The sequence below is a fragment of the Rhagoletis pomonella genome, unplaced genomic scaffold, assembly GCF_013731165.1.
Source record: "Rhagoletis pomonella isolate Grant_MI unplaced genomic scaffold, Rhpom_1.0 Rhpom_scaffold_01567, whole genome shotgun sequence".
Lineage (NCBI taxonomy): Eukaryota > Metazoa > Arthropoda > Insecta > Diptera > Tephritidae > Rhagoletis > Rhagoletis pomonella.
Window position 1 is genome coordinate 3,693 of NW_023460121.1, and position 14,335 is coordinate 18,027.

At 36.6% G+C, this 14,335-nt stretch overlaps 2 protein-coding genes across 2 annotated transcripts; one reads left to right on the plus strand and one right to left on the minus strand.

Annotated features, from left to right (window-relative positions):
• The first annotated feature begins 323 nt into the window (after positions 1–323).
• On the plus strand, positions 324–7,882 carry LOC118752501 (importin-4-like). Its single transcript, XM_036487412.1, is given in 9 exon segments — positions 324–834; positions 3,788–3,960; positions 4,034–4,076; positions 4,078–4,753; positions 4,863–5,272; positions 5,757–5,866; positions 5,932–7,069; positions 7,140–7,360; positions 7,435–7,882. Coding segments are annotated over 9 exon segments (3,261 nt in total). The 5' UTR covers positions 324–771; the 3' UTR covers positions 7,862–7,882.
• A 3,369-nt stretch (positions 7,883–11,251) lies between these two features.
• On the minus strand, positions 11,252–13,623 carry LOC118752502 (probable ATP-dependent RNA helicase Dbp73D). Its single transcript, XM_036487413.1, has 5 exons — positions 13,563–13,623; positions 12,126–13,502; positions 11,948–12,070; positions 11,703–11,883; positions 11,252–11,645 (listed from the first exon to the last, which is right to left on the minus strand). The coding sequence occupies exons 1-5, from the start codon at positions 13,583–13,585 to the stop codon at positions 11,280–11,282; spliced, it is 2,070 nt and encodes a 689-aa protein (XP_036343306.1). The 5' UTR covers positions 13,586–13,623; the 3' UTR covers positions 11,252–11,279.
• Positions 13,624–14,335: the final 712 nt, after the last annotated feature.

The following is a 14,335-nucleotide window of genomic DNA, read 5'->3' on the forward strand; positions in this document are numbered from 1 at the left end:
TCTCATGATTTACCTGTGTAAATGTGATTAAAAAACGAGCTTTGATTGATTTTAGTTGCGTTCCAGCAGCAGTACGAATAGCATGTTGTGCAGGATTTTACAGGATTAGGGAATAGCTTCCTATAAAATCCTGTAAATTCTTGCTATTCGTACTGCTGCTGGAACGCAACTTTTATATTTATATGTAAACATACTTTTAATCAGCTCTATATCATAACCGTTCTCCAAATCCGATATACCGACAATATATTGCACACATTGTAATATTTAAAAAAGAGTTGCATTCGTTTGACAGTTTCCTTCACTAGTTTTACTTTGAGAATTTCTCAACAACGAATCGTCAACGGCAAACAACGAAAGCAGGGCGAAGTCAGTCATTCGTTCGGAACACAAATTCGAATTATTTTTTTTTGCACAATATACAAGAAAAAGCTTTCAGTTAATTTTCTTCTCAGCTATTTTAATCAGTCATTCATTGAAAATCAACTGCCTAGTGAGGTGCTGTGAAGAATACTGGTGCAATTGAGATAATTTTTTGCAAATTATCTGCAAGTGGAAAAATTTGCAATCCATATACACGTGTGTAAGTTTGGTTGTGAGTGCCTGTGGTGTGTGGAAAAACGAAGCAGCACAGAGCAACTAATTGGCCAAAAGGAAGACAAGAGCGTCGAAAGAAATTAGTGGCTTTATAAAAGCGTATCATCTGTGCATCAGAAGTAAAACCACAAAGTAATAAGTGATTTGGAGACGTATACAAAACAACTTATTGCGATGGAGCAAATGAGTCAGATTATTACAAACTTGCTGTCTTCGGATAACGATGTAATCAAGAAGGTAAGTAAAACACGTTGACCATACAAACGCATTTAGGTTACGTGCACTTGATAATTGATCATAAATAATTAAAATTCATTCATCATTCTAGATAATTGCAATTGCAAATATATTTTACATAGAACATAAGCCGATTTCTTGTAAAATGCAAATTAAGGTGGGGGTGGTCTTACAATGCAAGAAAAAAAACACGTGGAGCAGCGCGCCATCATCATCAGTTTTTTTGCTTTTCACCCCATTCGCCGATTGCCATGTTGTCTCTGCAATTTTTTTTCGGCACGTTTTAAATTCGTTCGTCTCATTTTGACACATAAATATACAGTGCTGTGAAGAGAAAAAGCAACCAAACTCATATTCATGGCTATCGCTGAATCCATCGTAGTAAATTTTTTTTTGTGGAATCTTCGAAAATGTTATTACATACCGAATTCGAATAGCTACGTGCATAGCATATTCCTTGAATGCATACATATGTTCGGAGCAATTCTTATAGGGTGATCGCATTTAGATACGTAGATTTTACGAACATCGGACAACGATCGATTCAGTGATAACCTCGCTTTTTATTACCCCTATAAATGCTACTAAACTTAAATACACTTCTTTATTTAAGTTTTAATATAATTGGCTTTACAAATTTAAAAATTGATGTGAATTTGGTTGTTCTGAAAATTTCTGCCTTTTAAATTAAATACGGTACAAAATAAAATGAAGTTTTAGGGGTATTCGCTTCAACCTCACAAATCTTGAAAGTCGAGTCGTTAAATACGAGTGAATATTTGTTAAATCCAGTTTTTAACATTTTATAATACAAAAAGAACTTGGGTTCTCTAAATACTTTGGAATTTTTTTTTTATACTCCATACAAATTATGATTCAATAATTAATTATTATTGAATCATGCATACAAATCGGTAGAATTTGACGTTAATGAAAATTATTTTGTATTACTTAAGTAGCCCAACTGACATTTCAAGAAAAGTTGGGTTGAAATGCATTACTAGGATCGAAACAGTAATAACCCGAGGCACAACTTTTTAGTTTTCTTTTAGTATAATATGTGGCATCACGTTGGTGCAATAAACTTTTTAGTAATACCGCATTTATTTTTTATTTATTTATTCATTTTTTTTGTAGCCTCATATGTATGTATATTAACCACTTTTTAATTAAAAATTTTCAATCGTAATATCATATTATCACAAGAAAAAACATTATCTTCGCATTCATCATCTTGGAATGTTCAGTTAGATAGCTAGAGCTCATGGACAATTTACAAGTGTGATTGTACTAGATAAAAATATCTACATACATACTGTATAAATTTACACGTGTTTGTCCGACTTTTATTCGAAAAAAAATAAGACAGAATAACATAAAACAAAAATAGTTCATACATATGTACATATGGGCATAATTCATGTACGTATGTATGCTATAGAAGCATAATATTTGTATCAAATGTATACTAACACCCACCCATTCGCGCTCCTGTGCGTGATCGGACCGGTTTCCTCTACGCCGGCCGGCGGGCGCACAACTACAAACGCTTTGGAATTTTTTATTTATCGCATTTGCTATTAACATGCATATATCTAGCTACATACTGAGTTTTTTTTTGCTATCTGTTGCCAAGTCCAGCATGACCATACACACAACCGAATTTCAGTTCAATTAAACAGTAGCAGCACCATTTTCGTATACCTAAGTATCTACTTATATGTACATATATACATAATCGAACTTTACGGACGTAGATACATACATACATATGTAGTGATCAAAATGCAAACTCTGAATGGAAAACTGCTGCGTCGCAAATCAAAAGCGTGCAGCTTTTTAAAATTAGGATGTTGTTATTGGATGTGGGGTGGGGCCAAAAAGCAACACATCACACATATTTATATGTAAATATGTATTTTCATAGTGCAAATATGTACATACATACATCATACACATGTTATATACAAGCATATACGTTTCTACATGTAGATCCGTATTTGCAATTCTCTAATTGTTTCTTCTATGCTTTGGTTCTATATACAATTTCTATGCGATGAGTAACAATCCGCATTGTTTAATTAATTTAAATATTCAAGAGGACTCATGGTTGCGTCGTCATCATCGTGCCATGCTTTTGTGCACATAGGCTGTCATAATTGCACTAAATAAAATTCCTATTCAATTAAACGTTTTATGAAAGCTGTTTTATTAAAAAAAAAACGTTTAAACTTCTGTCTTAACCGATTGCAATATTTAGACTTTCACATTATAATGTCGATTGTATTTTTGCATACTTTAGTTATTTCCAAGAAATTTTGGGTTAGATCTGCTGGTGCGGTCAAATACGTAGGGTATCAGGAAATGCGTTGAGCTGTATGTAACTAGGTAAAAAAAAATATGTATAGGCATAATTTGACGGACACGTAGTTGAAACAAAATAAAATACAATATATTTTTTTGTTTAATTTTGCTCTACTTTTTAACTTGCTGTATGAGAAATATATAATATTTATTGTTTTACTTCAAGGTGATTTCATTTGGGAAGAAAATAAAAGCAGCAAATTACCAATATAAATCGTCGCCTGGGTAAAAGATTGTCGTAAGCGTCATGTGTACGTGCGTAACATACGACAATCTTTTACCTATGCGACGAAATGTGTTTGCGGCTTTTTAACACATTGTCAGGAACAGCTGCAATCTCCTTTCTTTTAGATCTATTTAAGAAGCGTGAATGAACTTCTGTTTATTTCATATATGTATCATTTCTATATAGAACGTAAGCAACATCTAACCGATACTAGATCGAACTGGAAACGTGTTATGAATTCCCTCCCAACTGCATATGTACATACATATGTATATTATAAACTAGTTTACTACAAGTCGCAAGAGTTTACTAACAAATAAAAATGCACAAAAATAAACAGGTATATAATGTTTTTTTTTCCAGGCCACAGCCGATTTGCAGGAGGCCTACAAGCATCCCGGGACTATTCCTGCTCTATGTGAGATCGCTGTATCTGCACCAGAACCGCAGGTGCGTCAATACTCTGCCGTATTACTTAAGAAGCACTTAGCTAAGCTACGTCAATGGAACAAAGTGTCTGTCGAGCAACAGCAAATGTTAGTATAAGGCATAGGTATTTGTTATTGGAAAATAATCAATTTAATAATTTGCTATTTTCTTCTACCCCAGCATCAAGCAGGGTATGCTCAATGCTCTCATGCAAGAGCAACAAAAAATCCGTACGCAAAGCCATTGCCCAGTTTGTTGGTGTTTTGGTGCGTCACGAAGCCAAAAAAGCCGATTCATGGATGAGTGAGGTGCTAAAGTTTATCTACAGTTATTGCTCTTCGGCCGATCCCAAACAAAGCGAACTCGGTTCATCGACATTTGCCATTTTGGCTGATGCGGCTCCGGATCAATTTTTACAGCATATGGAATCGGTTTGTGAAATGTTTACAGCTGCATTGGTAGCCACCGAAGCTACTGGCAACATGGCTACGCCTGTGATCTTTAATATTCTCACCGGCATGACCTATCTGGTGCCCTTCACTCTGGGTCATAACACTGCCGAGCAAACTTTGCAGAAGTCCATCCCATTGATTGTTAAATCGCTACAAGCTTTCGCTGTACAGCCCGATGTGGATCAGTTTGTACATGCTTTTGATATTCTTGAAAGTATGGCTGATCTTAATGCTAAACTGTTGAACAATCATATTAAGATGTTGTTAGAGTTCTGCTTGGAAGCTGCAAATAACACTCAACTTGATAGCGCTGTGCGCATTAAAGCTGTGGCTTATGTTGGTTGGCTGGTGCGGCTTAAGAAAAAATTAATTATCAAGCAGAAGTTGATTGAACCCATCATACGTGTCGTTTTCAATTTGATGGCCACGGAGCCGGAAAATGAAGATGGTAAGCAAAGGCAAGGCTGATGACTGCAGATTTTTAGATCATATTGCTTATAGTTATACATGTACAATTTAATTTTTATATCAATGAAAACACTTTTTTTACTCGACAGACGACGAAGAATACTTCTTGGGTGAAGATAACTCGAATCCCATGACTACTGCTACCCAAACAATGGATCTGCTTGCATTGAGCGTACCACCAGAGAAATTGATTCCTCCATTGTTGCAACTCTTGGAGCCCGCCTTACAGGGCCAGGATCCATTGCCACGTCGGGCTGCCTACTTGAGCATGGCTGTTATTGCCGAAGGTTGCTCAGAAGCTATTTGCAATAAATATCTCGAAACCATGTTGAATATTGTTAAAGTGGGCATTACTGATCCAACGCCGCTCGTACGTAATGCTGCTTTCTTCGCACTCGGTCAATTTTCGGAACATCTGCAGCCTGACATTACCAAATTTGCACCACAGATTCTCCCGATACTATTTGAGTTTTTGCATCAGTTGTGCAATGAATTGCGGGTAAGTTGCCAAATTGATTTTGTTTTAGGTTAGGTATGCAAATTGATTTTTATGCTATTCATTTATACATAGTTATGTACAAAATAAATGTTCAAATAGAGTTATTTCAGCTTATATTCGGTAACTTTGTACAATTTTGGCTCTCTTTGTGTTTCTCCTTTTCACTGACGCTTACCAAACAAAAGGCATCCTGGCCAAATGATGTAGTCACCGAGCCATGGCCGCCTAAAACAGATACAATACTTTTTATGAATCAGCTGCAAATCAAGCGAAAATCGGTTTTAACAAATTATGTAGTGAAATTTTGTGCTAATTATGCTAGATTATTTCGTTTTTCTGTCATTCACTGTAGTCGAAAAAATAGTTGATTTGGTTTTTATTCTGTTTGCACGAAAAGCTTGCACAAAATGTCTGTTATTTCAAACCACATAGTGTACCTTGCAGATTTCTAAATACAAAATTTTAATGCGTTGTTTTCCCTTAGAGTGGTGGTACTGAGCCCAAACACATCGATCGTATGTTCTATGCACTGGAGACGTTCTGTGAAAATTTGGAAAATGAATTGGTGCCACATTTGCCAGTACTGATGGAAATGTAAATCACTATAAATCACATCCTGTTGCGTTTTTTTTTTACAAATATCTACTACTAAATTTCAGTTTGTTCGAAGCTTTGAACCCCAACAACTCAGTGCGCGTGCGAGAATTGGCTTTGAGCGCCATTTCAGCTGCTGCCAACGCCACAAACGAGAATATGCTTCCCTACTTCCCACGTTTGATCACCATCTTGCAATCCTATCTGGCGCCAACTGAAAATGAAGACATCATAAGTTTGCGTCCCCAAGCCATTGATACTTTGGCCGCCTTGGCTCGTACCATTGGCAAGCAAAACTTTATGCCTTTAGCCACCGATACCATGACTTTCGCCTTGAATTTGCTCGAAAAGGCTGAAGATCCCGATGTACGTCGTGCCCTTTACAATCTTATTGCATCATTGGCTGAAGTGGTGAACGAAGAAATGGCGTCCGTATTCCCGAAAGTAATTGAACGTATGTTCGACTCTATACTCTCCACCGAGGAAGTAGTGCCCGAATTCAAGGATGACGATGACGTGCCAGCACCAGCTGAAGAGGCCGATGAAAATGAGGATGATATTGATATTGAGAACTCCGACGACGAGGATGATTTGGATAATATTGCGGGTTATAGTGTTGAAAATTCCTATTTGGACGAGAAAGAGGAGGCCATATTGGCGTTGAAGGAATTCGCTGAACATACCGGAGCCGCTTTCATTCCATACTTGGAGAAATCATATCAAAATGTATACAAGATGATCGATCATCCACAGGAAGATATACGTAAAGTTTCAATTGACGCGTTGTGCACATTTGTTGTTGCGCTCTTCAAGCAACAAAACTTGCAGGGTGTGTCCAGTGCCATTACAATCTTGTTACCAAAATTGGGACAAATCGTACATGATGATGAAGAAGTATCGGTTGTATTGTCAGCGCTTGAAGGTTTGGCTGATCTCTTGAAAGAGTTGAAGCAAGTGGCCTTGCCGAGCGTTGAGCTGCGCGATGTTCTTTTCTTATGCATTACCGATGTGTTGCAGGGCAAGGTAGCATGCCAATTCGATGAATCGACTGGCGATGATGATGAGGATGCCGAGGAGAGCGAATATGATGAAGCGATTGTTGAAGGTGCTGGCAACATGTTGCCGTTGTTGGGTGCAGCAATGACTCCCGACCAATTTAGACCATATTTCGAGCGCGCATACCCGATTATTTTGCAGAAATTGGTATGTAAAATGAACGAAAGAGTGTAATTTATTGAAGTGTATTAATGAGTACAAATTTGTTTACCTACAGCAAAAGGCAAAGAAAAACGAAGACCTTGAATCACAGCGCGCTTTCGCTTACGGTGCTTTGGCAGAGTGTTTCGCACCCTTACAAAACCACACTGGCGCATTCTTCAACACTTTCTGTCCAATTATGATCGCTGGACTTTCAGATGACTTTGATCAAGCACGCCAAAACGCGGTATATGGCTTGGGTGAATTAGTACTATACTCTGAGGATAAATCATACGAGTAAGTTGAAGACGAAAAACATTGTTTTCTTCGATCGTATATTAACTGAATATTTAATATCTTATCTTTCACAGAGCTTATCCTCACATTTTAAATGCCCTCTCTCAGGCCGTTGCCAAAGAAACAAAGCCAAGTTCTTTGGATAATATTTGTGGCGCTATTGCACGCTTGATTATCATTAACAGTTCGTTGGTGCCGCTGATTCAAGTGTTACCCGTTTTCATGCAACACTTGCCGCTACGCGAAGATTTCGATGAAAATGCTTCCATCTTTAAATGCTTGAAACAATTGTATCTGCAGGACCGTGATGCTATCGCTGGCTCATTGGAACAAATTATAGCTATTGCCATACATGTGCTCTACAAAAAAGAATACACAGAGAAGGAAACATACGACACAGCGTTGGGATTGTTGCAAGAAATTCGTGAAAATTACCCCGATAAATTCAGTGTAGTTGCAAATTCGAATCCGGAAATTATTGCCTTCTTGCAAACTTTGTAAACTTACATATGTGAGCAGCAATTGAAAATCAACTTAAATTTGAGTTCATGTATTTCAGCTAGTTTTAGAGTTTATATATATTTTTTTTTTAATGAAAAAATCCACGAAATGAGAAAAGTAGTTTTCAACGGCACCCACCCCACTGACAAATGCTATATGTGAAATCTACCATTTTAACCTAATTGTTTAATGCTATTTTTCCCTTTTGGGGTGTAAAAAAAGACTTAAGACTGTGCGCATTATTTTTTTCTCCACAACAAACATGCAAAAACAAGCGAACTGCAATAGTGCAATTTGGAAAAATTCTTAATCAGGGACTGTAATGCGAAAACGAGTATGTATTTAATACTATATGAATGAATATGAAATATCAAAAAAAATATATATATATATTTGTTATTTAAGAATAATATACGCTTTGAAACCTTTTATTTCAAACTCTGTTGAAAGGATGCTTTTTGCGAGAATAACGTAAACTTTGATGCCACAAAGAACTTAATTTTCATAATTCAGTCCCTGTGTCAAACTAATGAGTATATAAAAATTTCTTATGCATGTTTTGGAACAATTATCCTAATTAATATTTTATTTTTCTAGTTGTACATCGAGAAACAAACCGAGTATCTAATGAAGTTAGGAGCGCATGCGCCCTAGTGCGAAATTTTTAATTATTTAGTTATATAGCTTTTGTTGAAATTAAAATTATGAAATCTTCTCAAGTTCAGTACCTTTCTATTTCTGAAAGAAAGTGCGTAAACAACTTGTGAATTAATTTTTCAGCTATGTTTGAAAAACGAATGAGCTAAATTCCTACTTATCAACTGTTAAATAGGCAACGTAAAAATTTTAAACAACAAATTCGATATTTATTTAAGAAATTCCTTAATAACTACTGTCCAGCAAAAACAATTATTTACTCAATAAACAAACAAACAACTTCATCTAATGAAAACAAAAATGTTACGAGTTCAGTGCATGCATATACTTGTATACTCCAATGTCATACGTCCGAAAGTAGACACAACAAAAAGAATACCATTTTCATTATTTAATTTTTTAACAAACAAATTCAATTTTATAAAAGATAATAAACAATGAGAAATAAAAAATGCCTTAGATTTAAATGTAGTTTTGTATATTTAAGATATACACGTGGAGAAGCTTCCCGTAGAAAAAATTTCATCTCCAAATTTCCACTAAGAAAAACAATCATAAGTGAAATTGTGTTTTTTTCGCAGCGTTCATTTTCAAACGCTCTAAGTTTAACTCAAAACCTGCGTATGTATAGTATCTACATATATGCAAAATCTTCGTGGCCACCACACTTTTGAAGTTGGTGGTCTTTTAATCTCCAAGTGAATATATAAAGGCTGTGATATAAACTCTGTGTGTCAAGTTGTTATAAAAAACTAAAAACGAAAAATCTAAGCAGTAATAAGCCAACGTTTTCCTCACCCTAGTCGGGCTTGTGACCATATGTATGTACATCACAACACTCATAAATTCAAAGGCAGCAAGCAGAGAAAGCTTAACATCCAAAAATTCCCAAATCTTTTTTATTTTGTCCTGGCTAATGCTTTACTTTTCTTACTGGTCAAAAAATTAAAAAAATCCTATAGTTTCTGCCAATGCATTTCCGTGTAAACAAAAAATCAGGCGTTAGGCATTTCCAACTTCATATATTCGTATATAAATGTCTAATTGTTGATGTCTCTACGTGTTCCATATTTATTTATACTTAATTTTTGTGTGCATTTTTTTTTTGTATTTGCTTGACCAATAGCCACCACCTCCAACCAGTTCAACAATAGCTACAAGCCACTGCAGCTCCCTCTCCGCTACACAGCCAATTAAATTTTGGTTTTGGTGTACATCTTGATTTTTGCTGTGTTTTAGCGTATATTTGCTCTTTAATAGGTCTCTCCTTTTTTGTTTATGAGAAAGTAAAGCATTGCCAACGCGCGAACTTAAATTTTATTTTTAATGTTTTTTTGTACTAAAAGCTTCATAAATTTCTTATTTTCATCATTACATTTTAATATGTACTACACAGCATTGAATTTAGTAATAAAAATTATAATTATTAATTATTGCGTATTAGCAATGTATAAACAAATGGTATTTTGCTTATTTGTACTCATCAAATAAAAGAAATTGTAGCTTTCAATACCTTTTATTTTTAATTAAAATGCTTAAACTTTTATGTATAAAAAAAAAATTTTGGTATGAAAATTGAATATCTATAAGAGGCAGCAACTTTGGAACAACGAAATAAAGGCATATTTAAAACTGAAAAAGGAAATTTGGAAACTTTAAAAACTTGTTACTTGTACTTAAAAGTCAGTATTTTACAGGAACAAAGATGCAAACTTATAATGGTTCATCTATTTCGCGCTTGAGAAAGTAAGATCCTACTACATATTTAACATTACGTCATCCAAACGTGAAATCGTGATTTTTACAAAATGCGTCTTCAACAAAATCAATCGTCGATGGGGGTTTTTCAACAAGGCCGTGCGATTTGACGCCTTTGGGCTTCCTTTTTATGGGATTATGCATAAGTACATGTTCAGGAGTAGAAACTTTGGAGCCAGAGCATTCCCACGACTACCGGTTCCACGCGCTAGAAAAAGTCGGGCTTACCCGAACAAGGCGATCTAACCTGTAATCGTCGTTCCCGCGACAGTCGGGTCTACGTAACCGGAAAGACCCAGATTTATATCTGGCCGAGGACTCTCACTCCAGCCACACTCCCCACAAACTCCTTGGGGAATTTATATGCTTTTACAACAACAACAACCCTGTAATCGGTGTGCGTCTCTGGAGCAACACTCAGCAGCTACCGCACCCTCTTGCTCCACCAGCTTTCACGGTCTCCAACATTGCAAACAAACACCAAAGAAGCAACGCTCTATCGATAGGCTTATCTACGTAACCGGAACGACCCAGATTTATATCTGGCTAAAGATTGTCACGCCAGCGTCATTACCCAAAAACCCTTCTTGGGGAATTTGTATGTTGTTACAACAACAACCAAAGAAACAACAACTCCCCCGCCTTTCTGGCCCTCCCCACCGTGATTCCGCTTCATGTTTCATGCGATGGTTAACCAGCAGCACCTGTCTGCTCCATGTTAGAATAGAATATATCGAAATTTGGCATAGGTGAAATGCAATTCCAGCCTTGACTAGCGCCACTTCTGACTCTAGTCTGTCCTGAGCACCACCCGTGAGTTGATAAGTGACTACCTCGCCCTGAAACTAAGTTGCACAGTCCTACAATGTGCTCTGCAAAGATCGCTTGCATCATACCATCTACTATAGTCAACCCGTGCTTGCTTCCGTGGATCACCTACCTACATATATTAACTTAAAAAAAGCTTTTCTCATATTAATATGTAAATTGTTTGTAAGCCACTTTATTTTTGTATTTCTTTATGTTTTCCAGCGCTCGCATTAAACTTCTTACGCTTAATCAATTTATCTTTTTGATTGTTTTTCTGGTGCTTTTTGGGTTCTTGATTATCGCCTTCAATATCCCTAACCTGCATCGTAGCCTGCAACTGCAATTTTTCCATAACCGACATTTTTGATGGATCTTTAGTTGCCAATTTTGCTTTATCCTTGGCGCGCTCTTTTCGCAATATTTCTGAGCGTTTGTCTTGTTCAAGCTTCTTACGCAGTGCCTGCAGCGCTAAAGTGTAGGCCTTGGCATATTCCGTCTCATGATCGCTGGTAACGGTAATTTCATTTGTTAACACTTTACCCACCTCGCCGAGAATGTGCTGTAATAGAATTGCATGCTAATTAACTCTGAAAAGGTAAACAATTTAAGTTTTTACATTGAATTGTAGCAGCTCCTTTTGGTTTAGTATTGTTATCGCTGTACCCAGACTACCCGCACGCGCTGTACGACCAATACGATGTATATAGGTTTTGATGTGTCGCGGTAAATCATAGGAAATGACTACATCTACATTGGCTAAATCAATACCACGAGCTAGGGCATCAGAGCATACAAGCCTAAAAATACATGAATAATCAACGTTTTTTATATTTTTTTCACAAAATTTTTAATTGTACATACCCATGCACGCGTCCACGTGCGAATTGACTTAAAACATTAGTTCTTTCCTTCGGGCTTATGGAAGCGCTCAAGTCACGTATGATCAGTTTTTCATTAAATAACGTATTTAAAACGAAAGCTAATCTATGGGAAAAAGAAGTTTTTAATGATAAATTGACCAGTCTTTTCCCCAATTTACCTGCTCGAGGCGTCAGCACTGTTCGTGAAACAAAGGAATTTTGTCCATTCATTTTCATTGATTAAGGCAAACAGCGTCAATGGTTTTATGCGATTCTCTGTGATACAATAGCGTTCCGTCAGCTCAGCTGGTGTTGTATATTTTCCTATGAATTCACCACTATTCAGTTGATTATCTTGCTGTTCATTGTTTATTGCATCTGCGAACTTCTCTTGCAATTCTGCCAAGTTAGCAAGCACCGATGTGAATAATTTTGGTTGGAACAATCTTAAGTTCTGTAATTTTTCCGGATCTTGCGAAAGCGTAGCCGAAAATAACAACTTATGCGGTTGTGTGGCGCAACTTATTTCTAACTCGCGATAACAGAGAGGCGCGGCGCGTCCGGACAGTAACTGATCCGAAGTGGCACGCACATGTTCATCCAAATGATATAGCCAATTTTGAAAAACAGCGTCCATTATACGATCAGCTTCGTCAATAACAAGAAAACGTAAAGATTTTAAGCAAAAACCTCTAGTTGCATGTAGATGATCAACCAAGCGGCCTGGCGTCGTCACTAAAATATCTACTTTGGAGTAATATTTCCCCTTATAACATTCCACAAGTTTTTCTTGCTCCTGTGCAAATGGAAACTTTTTGGATAGTAAACAAACAGTTAAATCCGTTTTTTCACACAATTTCTTGAATACTTTGAAAACCTGTAACGCTAACTCGGCGACAGGGAGTACAATCAAAGCTCTTATTTTGCGTTCGACACGATCAGCTAATAACTGCACGACCGGTATCGCAAATGCTAAAGTCTTGCCACTACCTGTGGGCGCTGAAACGCATATGTCACGCGGCCGAAATGGTGGCGGTTTGGCGTGTGCTTCCAGCAACCAAGGTACGACTGCTGTTTGCACAGGAAATAGTCGTGTCATGTGCATTTCTTTGAGTGCGTGGCGTATATGCGGTGCCAAGTAGGTTAATTTGGTAATAACCGATTCGTCAGCCGCAGGTCCACTTTTCGGTGCTATGGCTGTTGAGATGACAGTGGGGTGCGCCAGCCAAGCAGGCAGCACCATATTAACTTTTTTTGGTTTGCTGGTGTCTACATCCTCGCCGAGGACTTGGAAATGAGTTGCTTCAACATCAGGCACAACACCGACAATGGGATCAACATCAGCCACAAATGAGACCGTTTCATCGGCGCTTGCGTTCTTAGCTTCGTTGACATCAGCACTAGTTGGTTGAACTTTCGTTTCATTTTGTTTAGACTCCACATCCAGCAGCTCGACTGTGCTCTTTTTCCTTTTTCGTTTTTCTACTTTTTGGAGAATCTTCTGCAGAATTGCATCCTCGTTTTTTGTAGCTTCGTCAGTTTTTTCGCCATTGTAACTGAAATTATATAATTATGCAAATATAAAACTTATTTATATCCGGGAATGTATAATTTACCGATTTATAGTAAATAACTCCATCTTTCCACACAAACCAACACCTAGCAACAAAAGATAAAAATTAATCAAAATCATCAGGTCCGGTCCAAGATGTCAGTTCAAAATGGAATGTCAAACTTGCTGGAATTTTTTTCTGGAATGCATGACCGGAAATCAATGGAATGCACTACCGGAAGTACAGGGTGATATTTCGAAATATTTTAAATATATAAAAATATAACTCAATTCAAACAAAAATAAAATTTTTTTGTAATTTGCAGACGATACCCTATTAAGAAATCTTGTACACCAGCTTCATATACATGAACAAGATCACGCAAGAACGCGGCGTTGTATTTGTGACTGGTTTTGAGAAAAAAACTCGTGGAGAGTTAATTCAACATGACAACATCTTTTAAAAGATTTTTATGAATAATTTTTATCTAAATTGGATGTTTAAAGTTGCTGAAAAACTTTTGGTTAATTTTGTTTTTCGCCGTTGTCTTTGCCTTGTTTATTTTTCGTTCGTTTTCCAGCGAAACAAGATGGCGTAGAACCCGCTCAAAAAATCGACTTTTTTCATTTTCTTGTTCCTGCGTGATCTTGCTTCATATATTTGCAATTTTATAATACTTTTTTATAAATTTGATATCGAAAAATATTGATTTTTAATAATTTTATTCCATATCTACGAAAAGTTGTTTTCTCCCCAAATAAAAATATATGAAAAGCTTTGAGCGCTTTGCGCGACCTCTAATTATATTTGTATTCAAAATAAAAACATAGGGGTAT

What these genes read in the sequence shown, in the direction of transcription:
- LOC118752502 (XM_036487413.1), bottom strand. Translation starts at nt 13,585, where the DNA reads ATGGAGTTATTTACTATAAATCG. An exon ending in AGTGCTGACGCCTCGAGCAG is followed by an intron (nt 12,071 to 12,125) that starts GTAAATTGGGGA and finishes TTTTTCCCATAG; the next exon opens with ATTAGCTTTCGTTTTAAATA. An exon ending in AGGAGCTGCTACAATTCAAT is followed by an intron (nt 11,646 to 11,702) that starts GTAAAAACTTAA and finishes ATTCTATTACAG; the next exon opens with CACATTCTCGGCGAGGTGGG.